Source organism: Anguilla anguilla, chromosome 4 (assembly GCF_013347855.1).
Source record: "Anguilla anguilla isolate fAngAng1 chromosome 4, fAngAng1.pri, whole genome shotgun sequence".
Taxonomy (NCBI): Eukaryota; Metazoa; Chordata; class Actinopteri; order Anguilliformes; family Anguillidae; genus Anguilla; species Anguilla anguilla.
In genome coordinates, this window is record NC_049204.1 from 32,745,432 (window position 1) to 32,770,435 (window position 25,004).

At 39.5% G+C, this 25,004-nt stretch overlaps 1 protein-coding gene across 2 annotated transcripts; it reads left to right on the forward strand.

Moving 5' to 3' along the window:
* The first annotated feature begins 3,275 nt into the window (after window positions 1-3,275).
* On the forward strand, window positions 3,276-23,688 carry gyg1b (glycogenin 1b). Of its 2 annotated transcripts, none has more exons than XM_035415911.1 (7): window positions 3,276-3,423; window positions 7,429-7,564; window positions 8,908-9,082; window positions 9,415-9,577; window positions 18,934-19,060; window positions 21,034-21,250; window positions 22,418-23,688. In XM_035415911.1, exons 1-7 carry the CDS (start codon window positions 3,417-3,419, stop codon window positions 22,574-22,576), a joined length of 984 nt encoding a protein of 327 aa, XP_035271802.1. In that variant the 5' UTR covers window positions 3,276-3,416; the 3' UTR covers window positions 22,577-23,688. The 2 variants fall into 2 exon arrangements, with proteins under 2 accessions (XP_035271802.1, XP_035271804.1); XM_035415913.1 differs by lacking the exon at window positions 22,418-23,688 and adding an exon at window positions 21,374-22,375 and having other exon boundaries at window positions 21,034-21,290.
* Window positions 23,689-25,004: the final 1,316 nt, after the last annotated feature.

The window sequence follows — 25,004 nt, forward strand, 5'->3', positions numbered from 1 at the left end:
GAATAAGCACAAGACAATAAGGTAAAACCACAATAGAATATTTTTTTAAAAATAAAAAGGGGTACATTTTGGAGTCAATTATAACTTCAATGGCATGTTGCTAACAACAAGCAGCACAACATCACAGCTGATCTCAAGGTTGCCATACTCAGACAAAAGTATCTTTAGACCCTTGTAGAACAAACCTGAACTTTTCTACCTTCAAAAATTGTAATGTATCTCTAATCCAGCATTTAAGAGAAGGAGGAGCAAACTGCCTTCAGTCAGCCCCAAAAATCATCCCCCTGGCTAAAAGAGTCACATAAGCAATGTAATTTCATTGTGTCTGAGGAAGATGATCGTCCTCATGCTGGATACCAAACATGGGTCTATTAACCTTTCAAGTATTTTAGATATAGCACCATAGATAAAGGACCAGCAACCTGAAACCCTGGCAAGACCAGACTGTATGACTAGTGTTGCGGGTGCATGTTTACATCGCCGGATTAACTAGAGCCAGGAGGGATGTTGGCGAGCAGGCGTTAGCCTCCTTTTGTACCCTGTACTACCAATGACGGTAAGTCAGAAGCCAATATGTCCAAGCGCTGCCATTTTTGGCAATAGACATAAAAAACATGACCTTCCTAATTAGTTACTGGTTTTAACACCCATGCACTGTGAGAATATTCTTTTGAACCAACAGCATCTTGTCCTGTAAATATTGCACATATTAACAATTTATGGGGTTATTTTTTGTTGTTATGATTTTACCGCACCTCTGTTACAAATCTCACAGAAGAAGTTATAAATGACCATTTTGGCACAGTATGTCAGCCAGCCTACAAGAGGGAACTTAATTCTGGATCTGGTGATATGTAACGATCCCAACAGAATTTGTAGCAAAGAGGTAATATAGGCACTTGGGACTAGCAATCATTCTGCAGTTAGTTTTGATGTATTTTGACAGCCAAAATTTTTTATTTTAGAAGAGTCTATTTTAACAAGATGCAAGCAATTTTAAGTAATATTGACTGGGTGCAACTTCTTGACTGCACAACTGAATGAAAAGTGGGGCAGGTTCAAAAGGGTTATTCTTGAGGCACAATGTAAATTTATGGAAGGAAAAGTAAGTTAAAAAAGCAGCCTCCCCAGTGGAGCGGCAGTTTGAGAAAAAAATGTACTGTATAAGACGACTGAATATTGTAATATGTAAGCAAAGGTTAAAAAAGAACAATGGGAAGCCAAGAAGTGCTTTGAAAGACAAATTGCCCATGATGCAAAAAGTAATCCTAAACGTTTCTTTCAATACTGTCGTAGGAAAAGGAAAGTGAAGGAAAATATCAGGTGCATCCGCACTGAAGGAGGAGCATTGCTTTAAAGAATAATGTTGCTGATGCTTTAAATAGTTACTTTATCGAGAGTTTTAGAGAAGACGTTATGAATAGACTGGGAGGCATATTCAGTATTCAGAATGTCAGTACGCAGATATTGAGGTAGAGGATGGAGAAGTACTGGATACATTACATCAACTAAAGTCAAATAAGGCAGCACGTCCTGATGGCATATATCCAAGAGTACTCGAAGAGTTAGGTGTGATCACCTTTGCCTGTAATGTAATCTTTAAAATACCGGCAGGTACTTTTAGACAGTCTTTAGAAACAGGAAAAATGCCTGTGGACTGGAAGCAAGGTAATATAATAACAATATATAAGAAATGGCTGATCATACCAATCCATGAAACCACAGGCCTGTCAGTTTAACTTGCATCACATGTAAAATATGCATTCTGTGTACACTGGAATCTATCATTAGAGATAAGTTAGAAGTGTTTTGTGAAAATAACAATGTCCTAAGGGATGGCCATAATGGTTTTTGCAATGAAAGGTCATGCCTGACAACCTCCTGGTATTCTTTGAAGAAGCTACCAAGTGGAGAGAGAGAAAAAAGATAGACTTGTCCACTCATATCATCCTAAAGATCAAGGAGGGCTGCCGTATTCTTCACGTGTATACAGTACATTATAATTTGTAGTTGTACAAGTCTGTCCTAGAACAGGCCCCGATCCAGGCTCTGGCTGTGCTCTATCTCTGGATAGTTGCATAGCTGTATGGCTGAATAGCTGTCAAATACTATCTCACTGCCAAGAAAGTATTTGACAGATATACAGGCCTGGCTCTATAGGTGTCCCTTCACCCAGTACAGCATGTCTCTTACTTGGAAAAGAGCAGTATGTCAAATTTCCTCTGTATGGGATCCTTGCATAGATCTTACATGTTTCATGCTTACCTTACATATGGGTTTATACTTTTTCATTGGTTATGAGTACATGATGATGAATTAACTGCTGGATAATTTAAAAGATGAGAATTGTTATTGTGTATAAATTTATGTCTATCTGTATTAATTTACATAGCAATACCATCCGCAGCACACAATGTTGTTTATAATATTAGCAATTAATATATTGTTATATGATACATAGAGCTGAATGGTGATAATTTCAGAGTATGTCGTCCTTGTTAAACCCTAAACATAGACCAGGGGGAAACTCAAGATGTGTCAGAATTACCTACTGTTATGTAATGCGAAGTAAGGGCTGACAGGAAAAAGGAAATGCATAGAGACATAGCAGAGTCTTTTTTGTCACTAGGTGGAGCCCGTCAATTGAAAACATTTTACAATCATGATGACATCATTCGCTCCTTTGTGGGGTACGTTTACGGCATACATGCCGTAGGGTTTATATGGTAGTATATTCTATGGAATCCTTGAAAAGAACAGTTATACAACAAAATCTTTATATGCGAATACTTCTGGTTGTCATCATAAATCTTGGGGAAACCAAACGGTATTTTGGTTGAAAAACTTGTAGGTGAAAAAAGAATGTCTCAGATTTATTCAGTGTTGGTCAAATGACGGGTCATAAATTTGAATGAAACATTACCTTGTCAATTTACATATTTCCGAGTGTCATATTACAAAACAGTTATGAGATTGTGAATTATGATATTAACAATTTAAAGTCAATTAGAATTACAATCATAGTGACTATTATTATTATTATTATTATTATTATTGTTGTTGTTGACAAAATGTTGTTGACCTGAAATGTGGTACAAATAGTCCTATACAAAGTATACAATTAAAAACGATAACAATTATCACAATTATCGCTTGCTTTAATATACCATTAAGACAGAGAAGCAGTGAAGTACAAAAAGCAATAACGCACAAACGTCGAAATGGTGGCTACAATGTGCAAAGGATGGTGGAGGAGTGGCTGGTGCAGTAGCGGTCACGTGACAAAGAGTACATAAAATGGGAAGACCCCTTGTTGTAAATCCACCACCTTACTGTGTACCCGTCCTTTCTGGAAGCGTGGCTGCTTTTTGAAATCCGAAGTCTTGGCTACACAGTAGCTTTGACTTCTACGAACCATGGCAGGTATGTGGATACAGTCTATTTCATGGAACTATCAAAAGGGGGATGCCGAGGAAATGCTTATGAAAAATGAGTTACAGTATAGTTGCTTTACATTTTTGAAAACCATTGATCGTAGAATTAGTTTGTTATTTTCATTTAGAAAGGTTACGAAAATGTTGATTAGTTTCCCTTTTTTTGGATGTTCTCGAGTTTTGAACGCGGATGATCTAAATGAGGCAAGTTGTCAGCAGTGGTGGAATGCACAAAAAGGGGCGTGGGCCTGTGGATCTCCTGCGTCTAACAAAAGAAGCGTTTTCATGAAAGAAGTTATTTCATATTTGTTGGTTGTTTTTGTATTACGTAGTTTTGTATCACGTAGTTTTGTATCATTTCTAGTCTTTAGCTGGTCGCTCTATTCACAGGCATGTAAAAACGGAAATTGTACATCATTATGTAAGGTACTGTTTGCACGTATACACGCGGTTTTTTATAGGAACTTCTGACACTCTGCAATTAATAATAAGCGTAGTCTGGTGTTTGAATGTTATGTCAGTCATGACCGTGTGAAATGGTGACTCTGTATCGATAAACGAATATTGGTTGCCTACCGTTGATTATGAAGTGGCTTTTTACATTTTCACGTCAACAGGAGATAATGCCTGTCGTGATGTGTAAGGTTTCAGACGTATGTAGTTGTGTAATAGGATATGAAGCCTGCGTGCTGAAAAATAAAACGTGACAAATGAAAAGGCAAAGAGGGGAAACCCTCATTCCTTTCACGAATTACATGAATGCTGGACTTCTAACCCAAAAATCACAAGTTTGATTCCCAGGTTGGGCGTCTTTGAGCAAGGTACTAAACCTAACTGTCTCAGTAAATGCCTAACTGTATAAATGAAAAATGTAAGCTGCCCTGCTTCAGAGCCTGTGCTCAGTGTGTGTGTGTGTGTGTGTGTGTGTGTGTGTGTGTGTGTGTGCGCGCGCATGTGTCTCTCTCTCTCTCATTCGCTCACTTCTACTTATCTACCCAACCAGCCAGGGAGGGAGGGCTCAGTCAGAAAGTTTACCCAACCCCCCCTCCATTATGCAAGAGAGACTTCTTGGATCAGTCAGATGTCTGCAGTCCAACCAGATACCTAAGCAATGCTTGTTGACCTCTCAATTCCAAAATATATAATTGTCCACGGCATTCTCCATGGAGGAAATGCTTCCTGCCTCATTATGCATTAGCCACTCCTGTGGTTATTTGGGGCTCTCCGCCCTGTTGCTGGACCTCTGGGAGGGGAATAAACAATGCTTCACAGGATGCACTTTATTGTCTGTGCGCTCCAAAATTTATGAAAGATGTTATAGCATTGGTAAATGCTAACACATACAATGCAGCATTACGAATCTGGAGGAAAAAACAAAATGAGAGATTCAAAGTTGTTTACAAAATTGATTGACAGGTGTTTGTGTGCTTTCAGAACTAGGTTGGTACACACCAGATGACCATACCTCATAAGTGTAATGTTACTGGGTAATATGTTAATCTTTTTCTGGCACAGACCTATAAATTGATTTATTGAAGTCTTGTCATCTGTAGTATCTTGTGATATTTATATAGAGTAGTCATGCACTTTTGTCATCCCGTTTGCACTTTCTAGTAATATGCTTTGTGATACAAGATGTCATTTGTTTTCAGTAGCTTATCCTTACACTTCCATTGTACGGTGTACACATTTAATACATTTTTGACGTAAAAATGTGTGGTGCTGTGGTGAATTTTTAAAAAAAAATTATTTATTTACTAGTTTGTCATATGTTGTCTAGCCCTTTTACACTAGCTAGTATGAATGGATTTGGACAGAAGTGAATGAGTTTAGCTAACTGCATTGGTGGCAATGTTGGTTTGGTTAGAATCAGATTCCTTTGTAGCATGCAAAGTGTATGTATACAACTGGACCAATTCTATTTTTTCTTTATAGCTAGTAAAGCAAACGGCAGTAAATAATTTATAGTAATCAACCATTTGAAGATATATTTTTCAGTCTATTGGCAAGCATGCTACTGTAGGAAGCCAGGTGCTTCAAGAGTACGAGGCATTGAACAAATGTGTGTAAATTGTAGGTATTCCTTAGTTAACCGTCAGTGTAATTGTTTTATTGATATAACCAATTATTTTCACTATATCAGACCATAGCTAAACATAGTTAAGAAATTATTTTAGTATTTTGCTTTTAAAAAATGCTTCTCAATCAATGAGTCAAACTTTATATAGCACTTTCCGTACAGTCAAATGCAATACAAAGTGCTTCCCTTAATGAAACATGAGATCTACACAAACACACAAATGACACAACAAAACATAGAATAAAGCAATGGATAGTATACCCAAGGAGAGTCCAAACTGGAGAGAGGAAACACTAGTGATTCGGTGTATTTTATGTACAATATAGGCTGTAAGGTTTTGAGCTCGTAATCCTGTGGTCTGTGTGCTGTTTATCAGATTGAGTGGCGGATTCTTAAAGAGTTGCAATTTAGCTTTAACAGAGGTACTCAACCCTGGTACTTGGTGGCTTCATTTATTGCAGGCTTTTCTCCTACCCTTCTTCCTTCTAAATACCTCGCCTAGCATTTGTCTTGACCAGGGGCACACAACTTTGGTCCAAGAGGGCCGGTCTGCATGCTGGTTTTTGTTCCAACCAATTACTTTAGTTTTAGTTTTCTGACAGCTCTATATACTATGCTGCTTCGCTAATGTATGTGAGCACAGTGAAACCTTTATGATACACTTATGATTGAGCTAATTAAATAAGTAAGGGCAAGTATTTGGCAAAAAATTCAGAAACAGATTAGCCCTTGAGGTGCACCCATCTTGACTGAACAAATATTGCTTCTCTTCACAGTTCTATGCATGTTAGTAGTTAAAAGAAAGCTGAACATTTTGCAGGGTTGTTGTTCTCCAGGGTCAGAGTTGTGTAATCCTCATCTGGATTCTGTTTTTTATAATCAAAATTGATATACATTAAAAATCAAGCTGTAACATCCTGTATGACTGAGTATTCATTGCAGAAGTCATACGCGGGATAGTTGCCTAAGCAACTTACGTTTTTCCTACTTGGACCTATTTTTCTGAACAATTTCCACCATGTTGTTTGGTAATGATAGTAAAACATCTTTCTTTGTTGAGCTTTTGTCACCCTGCTTTGCAGTGCAGTCTGGGGCCACACTTTAATAATGGTGTTCATTTTCAATACTTTTTTGCACTGTAGAAGTACTTGCATGCACTGTGTCAGGCTGTGTTCATGTGCAAAGGGGGGGTTGTAAAGTGGCTCAATACAGTAACTTCCTTGGCAACTCATCACATGCTTCTCTGCTTGCTGTAGTTCTCGTTGAGAACAATGTATGCTTCTGCTAACAAGGAAGTATGTCAATTGAAACACCCAATACCTGGTAATGGACTGATGGAAAATTATATAAATGAATTTCCCCTTCAGGCTATGCAGTTACTGTTTTGAGGGAGGTTATTTTATGGGCATTTCAAGGCTGGTCTGTGTGGCCCATTGGTCTGCATTGCAATTCCAGCAGAGTGGAACGGTTCTCTGTGTGACCAAAGCTCAACAAAGAAAGATGTGATAAAATGATTATCAATACTGATCACCATGGTGGAAATGGCTCAGGAAAATAAGTCCAAGTTGAAAAAAAGTTATCCTTTAACATTGTTGATTTATGCCAGACCTTGTGCTGTCAAGGTGAAGTATGTACTGTAATGGGTGCAGGTGTAGTTTATTGACCAAGGGGGTTTCAATACAAGAAAAAGTACCCAAACTTCTGTGTAACCGTAGCATTGTGCAGACACGAGTAACTTTCTAGAGGATGCTCTTTACTGTATATTCCATTCATATAAAAAACATTTTCCAAAGACTGTTATGTACATGTGCTGGCTGTAGGAACTGAGCCATATAATCTTTTCTAAATTTTTTTTTTTTTCAGGTAAAGGGAATATTGTCCAGGTTTATTAAATGGTTTTCTCTGTTTTTACAGACCAGGCCTTTGTGACCCTGGCCACAAATGATAACTATGCAAAAGGTGCGATGGTTCTCGGCAGATCTTTGAGGAGCCATAAGACATCCAGGAAGCTGGTGGTGCTGATCGGTCCTCACGTCACAGACCCTTCCAGGTAAGACTCTTTGGAGGTCCCACTTATAACAAATTCCCTCAATGAAAGAGATTTACCTGCTTAACTCACAATTAGTTTACTCTTCAAATGCTCAAACCAGGCATCAAAACATTAGAAAATGCATTGCTTGTTTCCATAACATTCTTCATCGCTATCTTGGAAGATAACATCTGGAAACTGTGGACTTGCATCTAATAATGGGGGGCACCCTTAAGGCAACAGTATACTTGCTGCGGATACTTACTTCACTAGTTCATACAAATTAATTTATGAAAAATAATCACTCTGGAGAATACAAAACATTGCATTGCCTTCAGCTACTGCAGTTTGCACATCCCTGGCTGAACTAGCCTAGATGTTCACATAACGATATCAATGCGGAGATTGCTTGCAGTTGGTCAAAAATACCACGTGGGTGGCTGCATACTTTCCATTCCTTCTCCCCGTCTGATTGAGAAGATGAACATACCATCTTCTCTTTCTTCTTGTCTTTTTTTCAGTGCTACACTAAAGTGATTTTGAAATCATTGTCTTTCATCTGTCAACATTTTTGCTCCTTCACCATTGCAGTCATTGCTGTGTTTGATACTGTAAATGTGGTCACTTCCATGTATCCCATAGTTACCACAACTGCAGAATCTGAATCTTTGCCCCCACTGGCATGGAATGTTGCTAATGGCCTCCCTGTTTTAAAATTCTTTGAGGTTTTAGTCACATTAAACTATTAGCTCTCGATGTGTCTTGGTTACCAGATAGGACACACTACGCGTTTAACACGTACAACCGCAGAGAGGGGACAGTGAACGGTCGGAATGAACCGTGTCTGCAGAAAAAAATTCTGACAAGCCAGTCTTTCTGTCGGGGCGTCGTGAGGCGTCCCAGATGCTGCATCGGTTGTCTTCCACCATGTTCCACTTCACAAAATGAAATGACCGATTATCATCCCCGATGCTCACTGTCATTCCCGATGCCCCACATCTGTCAAACTGTGCCATTTTTGGGCTAATATTGTATAGTCTGAGGAGGCCATAAACAAACACTTTTAAGATGCAGTGAGTATGCAGCACTGTGTTTGGCTGTGGTTCAATTTAGGACAAGTTTGCTTTGTCAAGTATATGGTCATTCTCACTCTTGTTCAGGAGTGGTAGGAAAGATAATGTATGCCATGACGAAAATTAGCACATTTTCCTATGTAATGCTTGAAAATTGATGGGTAGCTGTGTGATGTATTTTGTTAAGGAAAATGGAAATTGATTTGATATAAGCTTACAGCATCCCTTCCCTCTACCAGTTGGTGAATGATGAGCTTGTTTTTGTATCTCCATCTCACCCCACTTTTTTAGGGCAGTGCTTCACAACATCTTTGATGAAGTAAGGCTGGTGGATGTGCTGGACAGTGGTGACTCTGCTCACCTGGCTCTGCTGAAGAGGCCAGACCTGGGGGTTACCTTCACCAAGCTGCACTGCTGGACCCTGACACACTTCTCCAAATGTGTCTTCATGGATGCAGACACTATGGTCAGCCTCGCTACCCAAAATTCAAATCAAAGCCTACATGAGGCAGAGCGGAATCTCATTACAGACCCTAATCGCATATAACCTGAAATACATCTCACTGTCTTATATCAAGGCGATTCAGAGTACAATGTAGGCGCAGTAAATTCATAAATGTTAACAGCCATGGCATGGGAAATTTTGAAAAGTGAGTGGACTGAATTTGTCATCAACCAAATTTTGATCTTTTTTTCTGCATTTCTTTGCATTTTTTTTGCATTATTTTTTGTTTTTTTGCATTGTTATTTAAATAATCACCAAACGGTGAATGATAATTACCTCTCTTCTCCATGCAGGTATTGTCGAACGTGGATGAGCTGTTTGATAGGGAGGAGCTGTCTGCTGCCCCTGACCCCGGATGGCCCGACTGCTTCAACTCTGGCGTGTTTGTGTTTCGCCCTTCCAAGGAAACCCACAAGAAACTCCTCACATTCTGTACTGAGCACGGCAGCTTCGACGGCAAGTCCCTCCCAATTGCCCTTAAGACCACCCTTTCATTTATTCTATTTCCAGTCATGTCAGCCATTCAGTGGAAATTCTTTTTTTTAGTGTCAGCCTATAATGCAAGAAACATATATTTAGCGTAGAATTATAGAAATACCCCTGCATATAATATCAGATTTATCAGTCATTTTTCACTCTTTCTTTTGTGCACACTACTACCACTTTAACCCCTTCATGCAAGCCCCCTAGTGGGCAGGACACCGGTGTCCTGAAATTGATTTACTCAGACATTCAGTGCTCCTGCAATCAAACTATGACTGGAAACAAGCTCTGTGTTCTACTACATTTATTATTGATGATACACGACAACTATGCAACTATACTTTTGGTTTTGTAGTGTATCTGGACACCCCTTAGTCTGGGGCTGTTTTTCATGGTTTGGGCTAGGCCCAAAATTCCAGTGAAGCAAAAAATCTTAATATTACAGCATACAATCACAGTCTAGACGATTCTGTACTGCCCCAACAGTTTGGGGAAGTCCCTTTTCTGTTTCAACATTACAGTGCCGTTGGGCATAAAGCGATGTCCATATATAAATGGTTTTTTTGAAAACGTGTGGAAGAACTTGATTGCCCTGAGCAGAGCCCTGACCTCAACCCCAACCAACACCTTTGGGATCAATTGGAACGCCAGTTCCATGCCCAACATCACTAATGCTCTTCTGGCTGAATGGAAGCAAATCCCTGCAGCAGTGCTCCGACATCTAGTATAAAGCCTTCCCAGAAGAGTGGAGATTCTTATAGCAGCAAAGGGTGGATCAACTCCATATTAATGCCCATAATTATGGATGAGATGTTAGATGTCAAATGTCCACACACTTTTGGTCATGTAGTGTAGTTTCTGTGTGCCACCATTGTCTTATAAGTCTTCCATTTCACAAGCTCCCTTCCCTGCAAGTTTCGCATCTGAAACTATACTCCCAAACATGACACACTGGAGGATGGCATCTATCTGGTAGTTCATAAAAAAATTATTTCAACACCAAGTGAAATTTAGCATTGGGGAAGTAGGTCAGAAGAAGAGACAGAAACATGAAGTCTAGCCAGGGTACGCAAAGATATACATTTTGCTGCTTGTAACATTTCAGTTATTTATGTTGTCATATTTTTTATATTTTTATATTCACATTAGCTGTGAGAGACAATTGTAAGCCTTTGCTAATAATGCTTGGCTTAGTAGTATTGGGGGATTAATAGTTGTTAGTATAGGGGTTATTGTTCACATACCCTGCACAGTGTTAGAGTAGTGGCTCATAGTGACCTGCTTTGTTAGATTTCATACCTCTCCCAATGAAATTGAGTTTTTTCAAGAGATCTGCGCTATTCTCTATTGTGGTCATTTCACATACTGTAGTGTAAGCATTCATAGGTGGCTCAGTCATGTGGAGGCAAGCAACTTCATTTTTGCATTTTCGTCGATAACCGCATTTGTGGCAGTACATTTTTAGCTACATTTAGAATGTAAACTAATCTAAACTGATCTAGTATGTATTGTTAGTACTGTAAATGGTACAGGTGTCTTGCTTCATTCAAGCCATTTCTCAAGTGTCAGTGATGCTCGCATCTGGATTTATAAAGCCTAAAATAGAACACACCCTAAACGGGCAAAGATTGGCCAGATTTGGCATCTGTGCCAAGGGGGTATGTCTTCCTATCTTTCAATCAACAAACAAGTTAAAGCTGTGTCCTCCCAACAAAAGTTGTTACCAAAAGTGTCAGTGACATCGTGACAGAACCCTTTGACTTCAAAAGTGAATCTTAACATTAAATCAAACCGCTACCCAAACACACCTTAACTGCCTTTTGCAGATTTCTTGTCATGTGCGTGTAAAATGGCTAAAGCAGATATTTCTGATTAGATATACGATTATTCAACTGCATAAGGAAGGTGAAAGTCAAAGGAAAGTGAGTGAAAAAAACTGTTTCCAAAATTGAAGTTCAAGAGATTATTGCAAGTTACAGAGAAAATAAATGGGACTCCATGGGACAAAAATGCAAGGAATGGTAGACCACTGAAACTATCACCATCATTACTTACACTGTGAGAAGACCACTAAATGACATGAGTCTAAAAGCTGTCAAAAACCCCACTATACTACATGCCACTCATGTTACATGTACCTCCATTCCAGTGCTTATTGCAATATGTATTTCTGTCCTAATATTGTAGCTTGTACTTCCCCCTAGTTTGACTTGCATAAGTAGGTCAGAATAATGTTCACTGCGTGAACTGAACTGTGTTTTTGGCTATGAATAGCTGTACGAAATTAGTATTGTACCTTATCGAGCCTGTGTTTTGTAGTTGTTCCAATTATCTTGATATGCACTTTTGTACATCACTTTGGATAAAATTGTCTGCTAAATAAATGTAACGTAATGAAATAAACAAAAGAGGAGAACATTTTTAGTACACCGAAACTGGACACCTGAGATGTGGAGTAAGGTTTTATGGACCAATGAGTCAAATTTCATATTTTCAGAAGTATGAGTATGTACAGGTATGCCACCAAAGCGCTGAAAGACACTGGGAACCATGTCTACAAGCATCAGTGAAGCATGGTGGAGGATCAGTACAAGTTTGAGGTTTTATAACAACATCTGGAGTTGGTGCTGTGGTTTTTATTGAAGGTATCATGAATGCTGATAAATACAAACAAATCGTAACATATTATGTATTACCTATTATACAATATTTGATTGGGAGAAAAATCATTCCACAACAAGATAATGACCCCAAGCACCCTGCTAAGAAGATCAAGCTGCTGGTGTTCTCAGAACAATAGACTAGCCACCCCAGAGTCCAGACCTCAACATCATTGAATGTATTTAGGATTACTTGCATTGAGAGAAGCAGAAAATGCAACCAACAAAGACTGACCTTTGGAGATGTTTACAAGAAGCATGGAAAAATATTAAAGTATCCCTGCAGATTTCTTTGGAAAACTCAAAGCAAGTCTCCTGAAAAGAATGTAAGGCAGAGGCTGGACAGACTAAATATTTATAAGATTTTATATTGTACATAGTTGTAGAGGTTTTTGTGTAATTTGTGTTTAATATATGCTTTGCTACATTGTTTTCTGACACTGAAAAAATAAATAACTTGCACTGAATGGCTGTTTTCACTGGAAAGTAAATAAAAGAAAGGATAGTCTCTGATTTTGGCACAGTACTGTATACATTTTAACAGAAGGCAAAGTATCACAGTGTTTCCTTAAAGAACAGTGTGATACAGGGGAGAATTATGTGTTTTAATTAGATTTTCATCTTCAACTATGATGTAAGCCCAGGGTTTTGAGGCTGTTGTCTGACTGCGTGACCACCAACTTACGTAAACTTGATGCAACTTCAGAAAATGGCTGCCTCATACAGACCTTGAGTTGCTCGAAGTGTTGGAATGTGTTATGTAACCCTATATAATAGCAGTGTGGGACTGAACACCTTGGCTTCGGGGATTTAAATAAGCCAATGAATGTGGCCTCTGAAAGTTTGGAATGTTTGTATCTAAAGTATTCTAAAATCAGAGCTTCCAAGTTATGTGAGAGTTTGTGTTGTAGACGCAAGCCGTTTTCTCGTCTTTATTCCTCTTTAGGTTTTGGAGGGTTGACAGTTTAGTAAAGGTCTCTGTTTATAAGTCATACAATATACATGTTTACCTTTGAATCAAATAACTTCTTTATCAAGTTTGGTGGCTAAACACTGAATTTGTCTGTGACTGTAATGCTTTTGCTCATGTTATTCTGGGCGTCTCTCTTTTGGGGGGAAGGGAAGAACGAGAGGCTCCAGTTTGCCACAACCACATAGTTGTACACACCGACTGAAGGTGAATTGTTTCCTTTTCATTCTGTCTTAAACTTAATGACAGAATGTTGGCAGTGTATTTCTGCATAAGCAGCCCATTTATTTGAGCTGTATACATTTTTAGTACCATAGCTTTAGTTTTAGTCTATTCATTCATGCTAGACTTGTAACATTGCCAAGTGGAATTGCATAACGAAGCCGCCATCCAAGTAATGAATCAAGTCTCGAAGGACATTCAGGCTGGCCACAGTTCTCACTTGAAATAAGACTTTCATTGCAGTCACTTTGTATTTGTGTCTTATAAGCTAATCTATTTTTGTACATTCTTTATTTGATTTAAGTACCAATATGATTTCAGTTCTGTAGTAGTTGATTGCATTAAACTTCCTGTGCTGTTCATCTCCTGTAGGTGTTTTTGACGTTTAAAAAAAGATGAATAGGTACTGCATCGCTTGGCGGGATTTTCTGATTAGTTACACATAGCCTCCCGGCAGGTTCTCCAACTGCTTATTCTCACTTGAAAGAATGCAAAGAAATGGGCTAAAGTTTATGTCTGTTGTTTTAGTTTAACAATTTTAGCAGACACTCTTATCCAGAGCAAATTACACAACATTATAGCATTATAGCAACATAGGATTTGCACAGCTGGATATATACTGGAGCAATGCAGGTTAAGTATCTTGCTCAAGGGTACAACGACAGTGTCCAACCTTAGAATCAAACCTGCAAGCTTTAGGTTACAAGACCAGCTCCTTACCCGTTATACTACACTGCCGCCTTCAATTGACGTTCATTTTTGTATTTGTTTTGCCAAAAATAGTTTTTTAGGCAGAGATTCCATTAAATTATTAAGGAACCAATCAATTATTTAGTTCAGTGGTGAGTTTTAGTTTAGTTTCAAGAACTTTTTATATTCTGAACAATTCACATATCTGCCTGTTTTTCATATGTTCACATTATTTCTTGGATTTTTCGAAAATTGCTTCAACTGTTTGTTTCACTTGAAGTCAACAGCCTATCTCCCATCCAGATGTTTGTGTTTTTGTTTTTTTGGTGAATTGAATGACATGTTAATGGGCCTGTGGTGTGCTAATTGGTAAAGCTAGGGTATTTTTAGCATTGACAGTCTTCTATATCCACAACATGGTTTGCAGGTTCTTTGACCTTTAACATTTGTTTCCATTCCTCTGGTATGAATAGGCCCAAGTGTGTATGTATGGGTACAAATGCTGAAGGCTATAGCAAATATGCTGAGACTGTCAAAATTGAAAGGGGAATGGCAGAAACGCGCCTTTTGTTGCTGTGTGTATGTAGCCCTAGGCAGTCTCTTAGCCTGTAGTTATAGTTTCATCCAACGCCAAGAGAAACATCAGCAGATGATGCACATTCTTGTAGAGGTCTGATCATCCCTTTTTTTAAATGTAGCTGAACCCATATAAAGTTATGGAGCAATTTGCTTGAGGAAACCCCCCAAGGAGTTTCAGCATTCTGGGCAATACATAGTGACAGCACACCTGTTTTAAACTGCATTAGCACTTGGTCTTTGCTCTGGAACTCTTCATGACAACTCATGCCCACTTATTTATCACTGTTGGTGGAAATTGTGGAAAAAGGTGACACGTTTAATAAATGCCATGTTTAGCGATGAGAATAACAGACACAACATGTCTGTTAGAGTTAGCTGGGTTATGGTTGAACCAGTAGGATTATTTTTTATTTGTTTATGATGCCATGATGGTTTACATAGTTCATTTATACTTTCTACTCAAAAGCTGAAATATTTCATGTTTCTAGTTCATACAAACTAAAGTTTTTACATTTACATATGGAGATAGTAGTAATTGGCTGTGCTGTTATGAACTGGTTGTTGCTCTTCAGTGGTGTCTGGCTAGATGTATTTTGGGCTGATGAATAAACTGTAGTGGAACAAGCCTCACTGTAGCCCCCAATGACCATCAGGCTACTTTTATGCCTTTGGCAGTGTAGTTGTTTCGCCTCGGCTTCTGAAAGAATGCAGCTCCTCCTTTTTTTTCCCTTACTGCGCAGCCCATGGGAATTCATGCGCTTAGTCATTTGCAGGCTAATCCTGTGTGTGTTCAGCTGCCATGGAAATTTCCCAGATTGCTCTTCTGAGAGATAACAGGTGCGGAGAGCACTGAGCATATGAGGACTGAACAGTCCAGAGACTTGGAACATTCCCCCTACCTTAAATCTCAACAGCTCAGGCCCACTCTCTGTATCTAATACACTTCTGTATATGCCTCAGTTTAGCTTGGACTAGCAGGTCTATCTGCACTATACTATAACATACTCTATTAAAGTCTAGACAGCATGCTATGGTTTAAGTGACAATAAGTGTTGACAATGCCAAAAGGCATTGCAATGTATGTAAGAGCTTCTACATGACGAATGTCATGAATGTGTTTTCCGACATAACTGCCTTTCAAGTTGGCTCTGTATCATGCATGGCATCATTTTGGGTGAAATGTGTTCACCACTTGGTTGGTCAGTGGATTGGGTTTCTGAATATTGAAACATTATCCCATACAGCCTAAAATATTTTCATAGCAGTAAGTCTAATTGACCATGATCACAATAAAAAGGGTCTAAACAAGTCATGATCACTCAAAATGAATAATAGGTTTTTAAAGTAATGGCTAATTTGCTTAAATTTAATTTGGTTTTCATCATATACAGTAACCCCAAAAGTGAAATTATATACATAATTATATCAAATAACAGAGCTCTACATACACTTGACATATTTGTTACATAATCAAAACATTATCCAATGTCTGAAATTACTATTATTAAATTGGTTGTCATTGCGCTGTAATATTTAATATTAATATACTAGCAACCTGTACATGTGAACCGTAAAATAAATTGATCAGTTTTCCTTCACAACATTGATTCTGAGCTCACTGGCACTGTGTAAAATATTGTGGCACTGGGGTCTGGCCAGCTCGCGGCCTGACTGCTCTATTAAAGGTGAATGCATGTTTAGTGCAGTGGTTAGAGCAGTCGCCACTCCCCCTGAAGAACCAAATTTGAGCTCTGCCAGGTCCCTGCCTTTAGATTGGTGTCAGAATTGGGAGACGGGGCCTTGATGGACAGGGCGGTGTCTCAAGGGGGCGGCAGTCTGTGAATAGCACCCGAGTGTGAGGGCATGCTCTGTGGAAGGCTGGGACTCAGGAGTAGTGTAGGGATTAGTTTAGCCTCCTTTCCCCCATAAGAGTTCAAGCCTCACCAGACCTCTACCTTTACAATATCTTGCAGATAGCTACTATTCTTCCTCAACCAGACGCAAACTACAGTGAGCTAACTTCGGTGAAGTTTGTTGGTTAGATAAAAATAGTTTGTTGCCAGATGAAAATAATTAAGAGAAGGTAGCGGGGTAGCAATGTAATATTCCCAGAGATGCCAGGTTATGCCTACTGTAAGTGAAATGACAGCACAAATGACGACCCCAGTCAGAACAGCTATCTAGCTAGCAGACTCTTAAAAATGGATGCAGCAATGCTGGCAGTAGCTAAATAATGAGTATTTGAGTTTCACAATACATATAGCTAGTTGTATTGTAGCTTTATGTTAGCATGCAAACTCAATGCAGTGCCATCACTGAATTTTAGTCAATGTAGAAATCTGAGGTATTAAACCTTAAAATGATTATTATTAAGCCTTTTTTCAGTTAGCTAGCTAACTAGATAACTTATTGCTAGTGCTGATTGTTGTTGTCAGCTGGTACTTAGCTCAAGATTGGATTTGTCCATGGCTGTTACTAGTAATTCCAACTGGCAGTGGCAAGCTGGTCCTGTATTGATTGCAAGCAAGTCAGCCATTGGTAACGGCTGACAGCATGCCAGAGTTTTGAAATCGGCACTACAGCAGCTGTTAGGAGGGGGTAAGAAAACTTACCCATGTTTTGTTTGTTGTCTTTCATATTAATATATTTAATATGTAATAAGGGTGCTTACAACAAAGCTCAGTTCTGCTATCACTACCTAAAGTTGTCAGCTCTAGCATGGAAACTGGCAGTGGTGGTTTTAGACTCTTTCTGAATGCAGACTTTTTATGATTCAGCAGGAGGGAACTAGGCTAGCTACATGCAAAACCGCCCTGCACTATTCTATTTATACAGGTCTAAAGGTATGGAGTCAGGACTAAACGCTGCAAGGGTGTGAATGATGCTTTTCACATTATCCTGTGAATAGGTTATCCACAAAGATAGGGTTGCAGACTGTTGCCCTTTCACCGCATGGTATGAACTGAGCATGTCGTTCCATTCTACTGGCTTGACTGCTGCTCTTTACATTCATGACCTCGTATACATTACAGAAAACCCACAGTAAAGCTCCTCAGCAACAGCAGCTGCGTATACATATGGCCAATCTCTGATGGCCTCCGTGGACAGATCTTTTAGGAGCTGCTCCTCACAGTGAACATTCAGCTCTGTTTTTTTTTCCCAAGGTGGAAGTTAACAAAAAATGAAATGCCCCGGAGGGTAAGCTCAGTCTTCCCTAGCTCCCACGCCACCCCCTTATAATGACTGACTAAAAACAAAGCTGTCTGTTCTGGAGCAATATGTTCTTTTATGACTTTACAAAGGCCTAGTTAGCTGCTCATTGGTGTGCACTTCCTGTTGTCTGAGTGATGTTTTTGGAGCGGGTTGATTTCCGGAGTGCTGCCAGCATAACTAGGCCGGGGGTAATTGAAGTGGGTGGGACAGGTATATGGATCACTGTGCTGTCACTTCCACTAAATTACCATTCATCATCTGTCACAATCTAGTTTTTATCCAAAGTACATGTCATTGAATATTTAGCTCGGTTCAAGTATTTCAGCCATTGCTGTGCAGAATCTGAGCAGTTTTATATGTGCAATGCTGCAGGCTGACAGCATTGGTCCTTCATTAGAACATATGGGGCATTTACAGTACACTGAACATATTTTTAGATCATTACATCTATGAATGGCCCCTATATATGGAGTTTTCTTTTTTTTTTTGAAGTGGGACAAAGGGTAGAGATGATGAGAGAGAGAGAGTGAGCAGAGGAGGGAGGGAGGAAGTGTATGTTGAATGCAAATCTGACCAGCTAAAATACATATTGGAGGGATTCTATCCTCTTTAAATTTGGCTCCCAGTAAATGGGAATTCAGTTGATTGGAACTTTTACACATGTTTTCAATTGTAAATTGTTTGCAAAACCCTGCTGAATGCAAATTTTATACTGAGTTGTAATTGAACTGAACTGAAAATCCATGATTAATTATTGATTCCAACCCATGACTGCAATATCAGAAATGTGAAGATGCTATAATATTGAATGCTAAGAGAATATAGAGAATATTTATATTCTGCAGAATTGAATTGTGGACTGTTAGAGCACAAATTCTGCACAGTTTCTTATGTATTGGGTGGTGGTGAACAGATTTTGATTGCTTGTATGATTTGAACTATGATTTGTGATCTCTAAATGTTTATGTGTGACTCATTGGCTTACTCATCTGCAGGTGGGGACCAGGGAATTCTAAACAGCTTTTTCAGCAACTGGGCAACAGCTGACATTTCGAAGCATCTTCCTTTCATTTACAACCTCAGCAGCATAGCCATCTACTCGTATCTTCCAGCTTTCAAACAGTAAGTATCTTTCAAAAAAAAACATTTGGCGGGCTCTCCGTGCTGCAACAGCACTGGCATCCTTGTTTGAACTGATACTACCTGTCGAGTCTGTGGGACGGTCTTGGGTGTTGTGTTAAAGTTGAGAAAGCGTAAGAGGATCCAAGGTCACATGTCCGTGCCATGACATCAGGTTACAGGAGATGAGGGGAGCAGTGGCCCCGGGTAACGCCTCGCCAACCCCCAGCCTCCTGGCCCCGCACTTGAGTATCCACCACGGGCTCCACTCCACAGACACCAGCCGCCCAAAATAGATACATTTATTTAAGGACCCTTTACACACGCATGAGGAAGGGGTGGTTAGTATGTGGCTGGACACTGGGGTGTTTGTGAGATTTGTTTTTTTTTCCTTTTTCCTGCGAACAGCTTTCCCTAGAGGAAACAGCCCAGTGGCTCTGGTTACACCGGATTAATGGCTTCTGGTGGCTCCCCTATCAAAGAATGAATGACCAGCATGTTTTGGCCTGTTGTGACCTCCCATCACGGGGACTCAAAGTCCTGGATGATGATTGCTTCTAAATGCAAGTCACTATTAGACAGCAGTGCTATGTATTCAGCAAATGAACTCATAAAACAAGCAGGTCTTTTCAAAGTTGTTGAATATATATATATATATATATATATATATATATATACACATATGTTTGTTTGTTTGTTTGTTTGTTTGTTTCAAAGGTAGTTAATTCAGAAAATGTAAAAAAATAATTAGTCATGCTGCAGTGCTGCAATGCTTTATTCAATTATGAGTTTGGCTAGTACTAATTTTAGGCCTAAAATAGAAACTTTAAAAAATTACAATCTATTTATCTTTAGATTTTATTTGAGGTTCTATTGCTGAAATGTATCATTGTAATCATACTATTACAATAATTTGATCAGGACCATGGTTAAATTTAAAAAAAGTTTAAATCTTCTGAAAGTGGTGACTGTGAAAACTGATGCAATCCATGCAATCTTTGGTGTGGGTAGATGAACCAGTGGGTCTAAAATAAGTCAGGAGACCAGCAGTTGTGAGTTCATCAGGCGTTATAAGTAGGGGCAACAGTTTGTCTTCACCATGTGACCTACAGGGATGTAAATTTGTATTTCAATAGTTATCTTCCAGGGGTCCCCAGTTAAGTGACTAATCAGACAACTGAGTTTCTCATTTTTACCTTTATAAACAATTATTTGATCCAATATGGGGAGAGTCAGGAAGGAATGTGAACATGGATGGAGTTTAAATGCCATGAAAAGCATCTCTTTGAGCCAGTGGACCTCATTCCTGTTCACGGAGAGCCGCAGGGCCTGCTGGCTTTCATTTTTATTCAGAAGAACTTGAGCAGCGCAGCAATTGATCAGTTAAAACTGTTGATTACACAGTTAACTCAGGTCTCCTGGTTTCTTGGGTCTGAATTGGCTGCTGATCATAAGAAAAAAAATAAGAAAAAAACCAGCAGACTCTGTGGCTCTCCAGGACCAGGATTTAGTATCAGTGCAGTAAGCAGAAAAATGCATCCATATAAAGCAGGAGTCTTGTTCGAAAAGGGCAGGTGCGCGGGCAGGTTTTTGTTTTAGCCCAGCATTAATGCTCCTGATTCTGCTTAAGGTTATCAAGCCCCTTTACAACGTTTTAAAATACTGTAGCATATCCACAGTAGTAAGTAATAAAACTAATTTTAACATGTGGGTGTTGCTTGTAAACATCCCTGTCAATCATCATCTGTGCTTAATTAGTGGAAATTGCTTTATCAACTTAAGGTTATTGAGGTGGGGCAGATGGGATAATTGTTTGAAAAGAGGGTTGACGAAGAGGTTACCGTGACCTATAGCTGGTGGTTTAAAGTATTGTGTAATGTCACATCTGTGAACTCCCTCTCCCATTGTTTACCATGGCAAGGTGGTCCCTGCTGTTTGTCTAGTTGCAGAGCCTCACTTTCACCTCACTTTCACAGGTACGGTGCCAATGCTAAGGTGGTCCATTTCCTGGGGCAAACCAAGCCATGGAGCTACACGTATGACACCAAAGGGAAATGCCTCAAGGGTGACCTCCAGGGGTCCCCTTCACACGGCACCTACCTTCAGACATGGTGGGAGATCTACTCCACGGCTGTGCTGCCCATGCTGTTCAAGGAGTTTGGAGACCAGCCCTTCCACTCTGGATGTGTTGCAGTAAGTGGGATGGCCGTCCTTCTCCACACTGTGCCATACATGAGAGAGGTGAATGGTGAGCTCTCTCACTGTTGACGGGTACTTGATATACGAGTGCATTCCTCTTGAGGATTAATATTAACCTGAGATTGCAGTGGTTCTCTCTCACCCTGACATGCACAGTACATTAGCACTTTTGAATAGCACATTATTTCCTAAAGCTAAAACAAACATGTTTGTCCAGTTTGTGTTTGTCACTAAAAAGTTTTTTCAGGAAATAAGTTATCCATCATTTCTTTTTGATAGGTTCATACGATGTTAAATAATTGCGTTGTCTTCAAAGTTTTCTCTTAGGTTTCTTGAGGCTACCTGAAAGCTGTTTTGCTGCCATAAAATGTATGTTATTGTGATGTTTTAAAAGGTGTGCTCTTGTCTGTTTTTCAATTAAGTTTAAGTTCACATCTGACAACCTAAAGTAGGTATACAGAGGATCACATGCACTGCGCCTCGTTGCTAATGCAGCTGACTTGTGAAACCTTTCCTTATTTCATTCAACTTAGTGTTGTGGTTTCACTGAATCCGGAATTGTTTGTTACAAGTTAGAGAGGAGCAAACATATGGGAAGGTTTCTGCTGTTCTGCCAGCTCTGGGATCAGCTCATGCTCTACTTTACAGTTGATCACAAAGGCTTTGGTCAAGCTTGTTATCTAAAAAAAGAGAAAAAAGAACAGACAACTGTCCTCCTGGCTGTGAAGCCTAAATAAGCATGTATATTAACGTCCCTTAGACTCAGTTTCTGAATCCAGACAGCATGCTGTTTTGGGCACCAGACCGAGGGCTGTGAGATAACATGATCTGTAATTAGTGACGCTTCAGCTAGCCATGTCATATTCCCACCGATTAGCCATGACGATTGGGTGGACAGGTCTCATGGCAAATAGCATTTATCCTTCCTCAGCTCTTCAGTCACTATTGCATAAAAAAATGTGCAAAAAATATGGACATAACTTATTTCAGGGACACAATGTCATTCTGGAATGCAGTAAAGAAAAATGTTTGGCCTCTGCTTCGTGGGTGCTTCGACGGTTGCGTTCCAGTACATTCCATAGAATTCAGCCTGCATTCACTGTGCATTCCCTCCCCCTCCCCCACAACCATCCCCTCCCCTCCTGTTCCCCTTGCACCCAGGGTGAAAATGGCTGCGGCGAGCTGGATGCCGTTACCCACAATGTGCCTCTTATGTCCTCAGAAGAGCGGAAACAGCTGTGGGAGCAGGGCCAAGCAGACTACATGGGAATAGACTGTTTCGATAACATACAGAAAAAGCTGGACTCTTTCCTCAAGTAAAAACAGTGATAGAGAGAGAGTAATGAAATGCATCTAAGGCTATGCAGTAATACTGGTTGCTTCCACGATTGTGTATGTGTGTTTCTGTGTAGTCCCTATGGAAATAACAGTCAATGTCATGTGCTTATGGACTTTTTTAAATTCATCTTTAAAAAAAAAATGTTTGTGAATCCACCCTCCTGCCATCTTTTCATGTTGGAACCCCAAAGATGGCTTGGACATGATGCTGTTGCAGGAGAGGTAGTTGTTGTAGCAGCTCATTCTAATAGTGCAGCGCTGTATTTAGAATCTCTTTCTGGCTCTGTACCTTTTCTAACTTCTATAACAAACTGACTGCCACGCACTGAACCACAAATGTACACCTACTAGTAGGGTACTGTACCTCACATTGAGCCTGTTTTCGTCATGGAGGCATTGTGAGATTGAACTAGTGGGACTTCATGGTGTCAGTTCAGACATCAAGTTATCATTGAAGCCATGTTTTATTGCCATTATGTGGCCAGAAAAGTGCCATGAGTTAAATTATTTTGCACTTAATTCTCCCCTTTAATAGAGAAAGGGTGGCAGTCGGGCATATGTTCCATTGGACAAGCTCTAGGATATTGCTGTATATATTTTACATGTTTGCAATCTATTATGAAAAAATATACTGTAGCAAAAAAAACTTTATGTTCAATCAACAAAAAAAAAAGCTTTTGTAATGGTTTGCTACTGACTTTTTTTCTGAAGCCTTTTCTTTCACCCCAGGGACAAAAAAAATTCTGTTGCCTTTGCTTGATACACTGTTTACAAAACACACCATATGCTGCTGAAACACTGAAAGCCTCCGCTCATTTTCACATGGTCTGTAGGAATACACTTGTCTTCTGCACAGTCCAGAAATGAGTGGGGGTTCCACTTCTCATTGCCGTGGTTACAGACTGTTCACTCCCAGGAATGTGACGTGGTGCGATGGTGTAATATTCTGCGGGTTTTTCTACTTCTGTAGGTCACTGTGTATGACACCGCACTTGAATAGCTGGTTTCTCGTTGTTTTTTCATTAACTGAGGGATTACGGTATGTAGCCGCACTGACACCACTTTTACCAGCAATAAAGTAGTGACATTATAAACTTTGTGGTCTGATTCATTTCTGCCCTGCTTGCTTCCAAGCAGCCTTGATTGTAGGGCTGTAGTCGAGACCACCTTGGTCGAGTCCAAGTCCAGATCGAGTCATTGATGAATCGAGTCCGACTGACCGGGAGGGGGAGGGGGGGTCGAGACCAAGACAGAGGGGAAGTTGAGAGGGTCGAGACCGAGTCGAGACCAAGACCGAGGGGGGGTTGAGACCGAGTCAAGACCAAGACCGCAAAACTACGAGTCCAATTCGAGGCCAATACTATAGCAATGTGTTATCCAAGGCTACCATTGAATTTATTGCCTAAAATAGAAGAAGGGAGGTTTCTAAAGACATTTCAACAAAATTAGCATGTTTTGAGGACAAAATTAATTGTAGGCAGCGTTTTTATGTTCATAACATATGTAATAATATGTAATGTTAGCTATGCAATTTCGAACACAGCTTTTTGTCTCCTCTCGGAACGAGACCGATTCAAGACCGAGTCATATTCACTCCCGAAACCGATTCAAGACCGAGTCGTATTAACTACGAGTCCAAGACGAGACACTATCAAAAATCAGTCTCGAGACCGAGACCGGACTCGAGTACTACATCCCTGCTTGATTGTATGACTGCATGATCCTTCTCATCAAAAGGCTTCAGTCTAAAGAAACTACACTTCTTTTTCTCTTTTGAATTGGGTGCATCCAGGAATTGGCATCCTAGATGCACCCATTTTCCATTTTTATAACTATAAACCAAACACTGACACTGAAGTGAAATTGGATTGTTCCACCTAGTGGGGTGCATAAGTGTAATGTACTGTAACAATAAATATCCATAATAATAAAGACAATCCCTTCTATAAAAACGTAATTCATATTTCAGAATGCACAAACTGTATCACATATCTGATATTGTTTACAATGAGAGTATCTGCAAAAATACTATTTTCAGGTTGGAAGTGAAAGTGTAATACAGACTCAGTAGGCTATATAATTGTATATATTACATTTGACACTTGATTATGACAGAAGGGTCCTGATCTATGTCCTACTCCATTTCTGTGAAAATTTACTGTAGCATTTTTAATAATCCCACTTCAAACCTTCTATGTAATCCAATGCTGGGCTATGGAAAAAAGTGAAATTTTGGATTGGAATGTATCACCAAAAATTAAAAGGTCTCAAAGTTTTGACACTTGCTCATGACAGTAGGGCTCTGGATCTACCATCTAAAAATGTTTGCTGTTTTACTGTATCATATTCAAATACTCGCACTTCAAATTTTTCATATAATCCCATACAGGCCAAGGGGAAAACAGTGAAA

Bases quoted from the DNA above. Each gene is read 5' to 3' on its own strand.
- gyg1b (XM_035415911.1), top strand. The intron at 7,565-8,907 runs GTAAGACTCTTT...CCACTTTTTTAG, and splicing joins CACGTCACAGACCCTTCCAG to GGCAGTGCTTCACAACATCT. The intron at 21,251-22,417 runs GTAAGTGGGATG...CCTTGCACCCAG, and splicing joins TCCACTCTGGATGTGTTGCA to GGTGAAAATGGCTGCGGCGA.